Source organism: Ruditapes philippinarum, unplaced genomic scaffold (genome assembly GCF_026571515.1).
Source record: "Ruditapes philippinarum isolate M1 unplaced genomic scaffold, ASM2657151v2 ctg6051_1_1_1_1, whole genome shotgun sequence".
NCBI classification, from domain to species: Eukaryota; Metazoa; Mollusca; class Bivalvia; order Venerida; family Veneridae; genus Ruditapes; species Ruditapes philippinarum.
This window is the reverse complement of record NW_026856577.1, coordinates 46,617-53,702: the sequence shown is the minus strand read 5'-3', so window position 1 is coordinate 53,702 and position 7,086 is coordinate 46,617. Positions and strand designations below refer to the sequence as shown.

The window sequence follows — 7,086 nt, the reverse complement described above, 5'->3', positions numbered from 1 at the left end:
TTTAGAAGACATTATAAAACACATTGGTCAGTCTCTTGCAGCTGGGATGACCGTCTTTGACCGTTGACCTTTCAAATGGACAACGCTTTAAACATTTTTTTTTATTTATTTATTTACTTTTTGGAACCTCGTTTAAGGCGGTGTATTTATACTTTTTACATACTTTTTACAATTATCAGTTTGAATTAACATAAATAACATAAAATAATAATGTATGATTGTACATAATTATACATATGTTATTGAATTAGTAGATATCTTTTAAATAATTATTTTTACGAAGAGCTTAAAAGTGAATCGCTTGAAGATATTTTAACACGTTATTGTTGAATCATTTATAATTGGTAAAGTAATGAAAATTTGAAAAAATAATTAAAAAGTGGAGCAAACAAAAATATATGTTTTGGGGGGTGTTTTTTTCTTATCAAAATAAATTAATCACTATTTTCTTTATTTCCTTCAGTTCAATTTATATATACATGTATACAGCATAAATTACATGAAATGAGCACAGTATATTAATTTCAGCTGGAGAAATAAAGATCGACTTAAACATTACTCTTAACTACACAGTGCCGACACAATCTGACCTTAGAGTTACAGCTACATTTAATTATTATGCTGCAGAAGTCAGGACTGGAGTGAGTATTTATTGCACGTTTTTCACAGGTATTTAAATTGATGGAAGAGTGACCTATTTTAAAGGCTCATTATGCCTCAGAAATATCTTTAGAAATGGCAAACAAGTGTTTAAAGATGTTTTGTTAATGGATTTAGTGCATATAGTTGTTCAACAGCTGAAGAAAGTAGCGCTGACTTTGCAGCATTGAGTTATAAAGGTAGAAAAAAAAGTAAAAAAAAGTAGTTATGACTTACATACGAAATACTAATTCACTATAATTATAGCAATTGCCAACAAAGCAAAAGAAGCAAAAAATGTTTATATGTTCAAAATAAAATGTAACTAAAAATAAAAGTTTGAGAATTAGAAATGATAGCATGTCAAAGGCAAAATGGGCCTTCAAGGTAAATAACATAATCAGTTACATGTACGTGAAGTGTATTGTTTTATTGGGTACAAATGCACTTGTACCCTTCATAATAACGTTTCCTGTGCATAACCTTTTAACTTTATTCGTATGTGTATGTCTGCATAAATAACAAATCTATCGTCTGCTAATTTTAGCTTCTTCAATTCTTCCAAGCAACAATGGGTAGCAACATAAAAGACATTAGAGTGCTGACTTTAGCCAGGTAGGTAAAATGTTATCGATATATAAGTAAAGCATGAAACCTACCCAATTCGTATGAAACTTTAAACCAATGGTACTAAAATAAGTTTATTGCTTCTGTAAAAATACTGTGAAGTGAAAGAAGAAAGTTATTTACACATTGCAAGTCGGCATTTACAGTCCGAATAGATTACCAAGTAAAGGTCAAAACATGCAAAAATAGCCCTAACTGCGTCAGTAACTCAGTAGAAACATGGTGATAAATTAATTCATTAATCACACAAATTATTACTTGGAAGTTGAATCTTTTAACTTTGTAATGAATCTTTGAAGATTTCTCTCAAGTTTAATTTCTTTTTTAATAATGTGACTATTCTGGGGGCATGCAGCTTTAATACTTAATAATGGAAAGCATAACTGTCAACTTGAATATTAGACTAATGAACTTGCAATTATTCTTTGTTTCTCTGTGTAGAGGAGGTATTGTGGCTGATGTTGACGTGTTGATCAGCGATAGTAACACCGCATCACAACAATTTTCACGTGCAATGTACAGCCTGGTTACCGGCAGCACTGTGAGCGTATTTGGAGCTAATACTGTTGCTGAGGGGCTCACTTTAGGGCAGGAAACCAGTAAGTAATGATATATTATTGATTTGAGAAAACAAATTATATGCTTACGATTTGGATTTTTTTTCATTTCCACGTCGCTTTTCTGTATATTTTCTCTATTTAATGGCGGTGAACGATATAGGCAAATTTGGAACGGCGCAAAGATAAAAAAAAGGGGAGAATAAAATAATTATATGATATGAAATAGATATTTTTTGTTCACAATATGCTCACGATTTGGATTTTTTTAATTTCCATATTTTTTTCTCGGTACATTTTTGTGTTTAACGGTAGTGGACGATTTAAGTCAAATTGCAACGATGTAAAGTAAATAAAAGTGTGGAATAAACTTATTATATGATATAAATTAGATATTTTTGTAAGAGAAGATTGACAAATAAGTTGTAAAGGTCATTAAATTTTAAATTACAAATGTAAATTAAATTAAAAAAGAATAGATTTCGGAGATTTTACTTCTGATTATTAGTAACAGTTGTTGGAACTGAGCTCTTGTTTTATTTTCAGTCGATATTTCTGGCGACAGTAAGAAGTCTGTGTTATGTACAGCTTTCTATGAAGCGAGAGGTAGACAGTGTGCTGCTAATGAAGAATGTGTCATAAAAAATGACAGCCCCTTGTGCGAGTAAGTTAGTTACGTCAGTTTTAAATACACAATGACGCGTCTGACGTCATAAACGTTTTTTTTTCATGTAAATTCTTATGTATATAGAGGATATTCAAGTTTTTTTCCCCTATAAATACATGATTTATTTTCATCGAGTGGTAGCCACGAGTGAAAAATAATAGTTTTCATATAACAAGTTGAAAATAAATCAAGTAGGTCTATTTATAGATTAAAAAACTTGAATTTTCTGTTTAATATATATATAATTTTCTCTGTTGTTTTTTTAACATTACAATTTGAAAGACTTCCCCTTAAATTTTGTGTATTGGCTGAATATAGGAAAAAGTAGTCTAGCAAGACACCAGTGAAAATACGGAAAATATGAAAAATAAATTTTTACAGTGAAAATACGGAAAAGAGAAATACTCATTGTATTTCATCAATATTTTAAATGTTTGATCTGACATTTTTCAGACCAACGAAGACGTCAGATAATTTCCCACTGGTAATAGGACTTGGTGTCGGTGTACCACTATTCCTGATTACCGCCCTTGTTATTGCAATAATAATTATATATGCAGTAAAGAACAACAAGAAAAAACGCTACCATACCGAAGAATTCAATGACAGGTATTCACAAAATTAAATTAAATTAATTTAATTTAATCTTTAATATTTTGCTGAGAGCCGGGTATATTTAAAACTAATATTTATTTAGTCAAGTCAAAATTAAAATAATTTAAAGTTAAAATACTTATTAGCATCAACATATATGTGTTTCGCGATCACATCTGGTGGTTAGACTATATAAAGAAATGCCATATTATATTGAATGGTGTGAAAAATCATAATTTAAGTTACAATTCCTCGTTTTTTTTTAATAATTGATGGATATATAAACCAAGTGTTGGAGAAGTATAAGTTTTTATGCTAATTTATTGAAACAGATAGTAGTATGTTTATTTATATTTCATTTTCTTCAGGGGCTCTTTCAATAACGGATTCTTCCCCAATACTATACCGACTAAAATAAGTACATGGGGCCGAAATAATCCCGTGGGTCGGCTATATGGTCCCCAGACCTGGGACGACGAATCAATGTCAAGGTCAACTGACGATGGTAAACATCATAGAAGTCGGAGAGATAATGATTTTATGCGGGCTGATGAAATGTATTGTAAGTACAATGATTACAAATACAATTTCATTCATTGGTATATACATGTAATTATATTTGTATAAATGGGCTGAACCGACAACATGTAGTTCTGTTAGCATTAGCAATTTAGATTATTTTAAACTTATACTGCAAATAGAACGCGATTTCGACTGTCGGGCAACTGATTTTATTTATAATTCTTTATTTATTTTTATAATTTCAACATATTTCCACGGACATTGACATCGATGAAATCGTAAGCAGTTAGTTGCATCGAAATATTTCGTTAATGCGTCAGTAACATGTTTAGACTAAAGAATATTATGTTTGATATAGTTGCTTTTTTGTTTTTTACAGCATACGACAATGCTTTGACGTCAAATTTCTCCTGGGATTTTCTTTACAATTATATTCATCCACATGAAAGAGTAAGTACATGTATTTTAACATATTTTGACACCAATTATTTTTATCCAGTTTTTGCTGATTAATTATTAGAATATTTAAATAAAAAAAGACACAAGTATAAAATTTAAAATCATATTCGATCCAAAGTCAACTAAATAGGCTCTTGATACATTCTATGGCATTTAAATAAAAGATAATTGTTATCAGAAGTGAGCCAATTGCAGTAGATTGAATGTGCTTGATTGGGTTTTACTTTCCAGCTAACTATCTTTTTGTGAGTGCTTATTGCATTATTTTTTTCTCTGTATTTATTATTTATATATTTTGCTTCCCTGTGTTTTTTCCAGTACGAAATAGCACGGCCGCAACATGAACAACATCCTCATCCAGTGTTTACGGTAAGTTCCGTGATTTTCGTGCATTTTACGGAAATCTGATTCTTTTATAACTTTTCTAGAAATAACTTTTTTTAAACAAACATCTTTTTAAGAAATAACAGCAGCGACAAGTTTCTTTAAACTGGTTTTCTTTGTTGAAAATACATTCATGTTGTGATACATAACTGAACAACTTGAAATTTATATTTAAAATATTAAATGTCCTTAAATATTTGATTTTAAACTTAAGTTTGATATTTATTTTCAATATATTGAATTACTTATAGTTTAATATATTGATGAGACATTTATAAGATATGAAAGTTTTGTTATTTATTTAATTTTAATAGGATTGTATAAAATTTTGAATGTTTTCATGTGACACTTATAACGTTAAGGATGTTTGACTGTGTATTTATTTCTAAATGCTATTTGAATGATAATCATATATTATATACAGTCTTTTTATATTACATTTCAGCAATAAATCATGCATTGAAAACAGACATCAAAAAACAGGGTTTTTAAAATCCTACAATAGTGATAAAGTGTGATATATTTAACGTTTAATTAAATATGACTGACAATTCAGAGTTTTAAAATAGATGTGCGAAGACTGTAAATAAAACATTCACAGGCAGTGACTGGACTTCCTGCAAAAGAAAAGCTATGCTCGTGCAAAGTGTGTACATGTACTAGGTAAAATGCATAGATGTTTTGTGGGTTTTGTGGAATGTTCAATCGGTGTCAGTATGTTTTTGTTGCCACGGCCACACGAAAAAAAATGCATATGGTGCGAATTCGTCGCCTAAGTATAAAAGCAGATCGGACATTTTTATAAATTAAATGAAAGGATAAATGTATGTGTATTAATTATATGTTACTGATGGTTAATGTCCATATTCGAATGAATAGCTTAATTATAAAGGGAGACGTAATAGATTGCAAAGTTGTTCAAATGTGAACAGGTGCATGATCTAGTTTTTCGTGACTGACGTTTCGATATATAATGTTATATGCATATATTTGTAATAAATGGCAGGGTAAATGTGTGTGAAACTAACTAACCCCTCACCAATAGTGCACTTGGTACAGTCAATATAATATTTTAGTTTTGGGTAAAACTGCATTATTATTTTAGACTTACCGCGGCATCAAACTATTCTACTGCAATCAGTGGATATAAACCGCACGATTTTCACGTTATAATATAAAGCGAAATGCGCATGCGAAAACTGCTCACGTTTAATGTTTTTTTGCACCAATTTATTCAGACTTTTAACCTTGGTTAAAAAAGTTTTATCATGTTTTATATGCAGAGAGCTTCTTTACAAATATATTGTTTTCCTAATAAAATGCCATAATATATGTTTATTTTTATATAAAATGTAAATATTATATTTTGATTAATTCTCTCATTGTTGAAGAGTTATCTAGATTGTCTATAGTTATCTTGATTTTATGATGCTACTCCTCTGTGTTATGTTTGTAGAGTACCTCACCCCCTAGCCCCACCCCAAAGCATGTTTAATTTTTTATATGTGTGCTTTTGCTATGGTTATTATCTTTTTATCAATAGCTTTATAATGGTATGTTTTAAGCTGATATTTATCTGGGACAAATTCTTTTTGTCCCAGCCTTTATGTATTTTAGATATCTGCATTTTTTGCAAAATGTAGAACTCATTTTTACAATTTTATTATATTAAACTTATATGAAATTGTTTCCATTTTATGATTTTTTATACATGTTAAATTATGTAAAAACTATATAATACTCAATCTTTATTATAATTATATTTATGCAAAAATAAAATAAAAGAGAAGAATTGTTATTTATAGCTTCTTGTAGTACTTCCGGACTTGCTAGATAAATACTGGTCAGGGACCATTAACCGAAAACAGTTTGAACATCTTTCCATACATATTTTGAAAGCTTGAGAACTGTAAATTTGACATAGTATAGCTAGGTTTTTCTCCTAACTAAAAAAACTAGTTTGTTTGTATCTGACTATGTTGACACTATGACTCATCAAGGCGGGTATCAGAACTACCTAAATTGTCCACACTTCAGTACCATTGTCCGGGCTGATATGTTTATGACATTGATTTAATTCTATAAAATTTCAAATTTTCAACGTCAACATTCTTCAAATAGACATTAAAATATTATCGTTTACGAAAGTTGAAATAAATTCAATTAGAGTATAAACGATAAAAAGCGACTGATAGATCGTTAACCACTGACTAAGAAAAAACATCTAAATCAGGCATTTTCAAGGTCGTCCGGGTTTGGTGGTTGTCCGGTTTTGGTGTTCACCAACCAGTATATCGGATAGTGAATTTTCCTTACTTTCTGTTTATACATCACAGTGTTTCAGTTATATCACTCCAACGAGAAACGATGAAACGATATAATTATGATTAATCGAATGCAATACTATAGATAGTGTCGGCATGGCCGAGTGGATATCAAACCGGACTAGTAATCTAAGCATTGCTGACCGCGTGGGTTCAAACCCTGTCAGGGGCGAGCCGTTGTTTCCTTGAGCAAGAAACTTTACACTTCACGCTAAGTACTGGTTGGTTCCAGGAACAGATTCGAGAGTGTGTCTATAAGATTGAAGCTTCCTCCACAATCGAACTAAAATAAATTCTGTATAAACCAATACTA

At 30.2% G+C, this 7,086-nt stretch overlaps 1 protein-coding gene across 1 annotated transcript; it reads left to right on the top strand.

Annotated features, from left to right (window-relative positions):
* Positions 1-528: 528 nt before the first annotated feature.
* Positions 529-6,140, top strand: LOC132747038 (uncharacterized; the record flags this gene model as incomplete). Its single annotated transcript, XM_060736348.1, has 9 exons — positions 529-641; positions 1,187-1,254; positions 1,708-1,865; positions 2,370-2,487; positions 2,944-3,099; positions 3,453-3,646; positions 3,986-4,056; positions 4,384-4,434; positions 4,895-6,140. Coding segments are annotated over 9 exons (935 nt in total), but the record flags the coding sequence as incomplete, so codon positions are not given.
* Between the last annotated feature and the right edge of the window lie 946 nt (positions 6,141-7,086).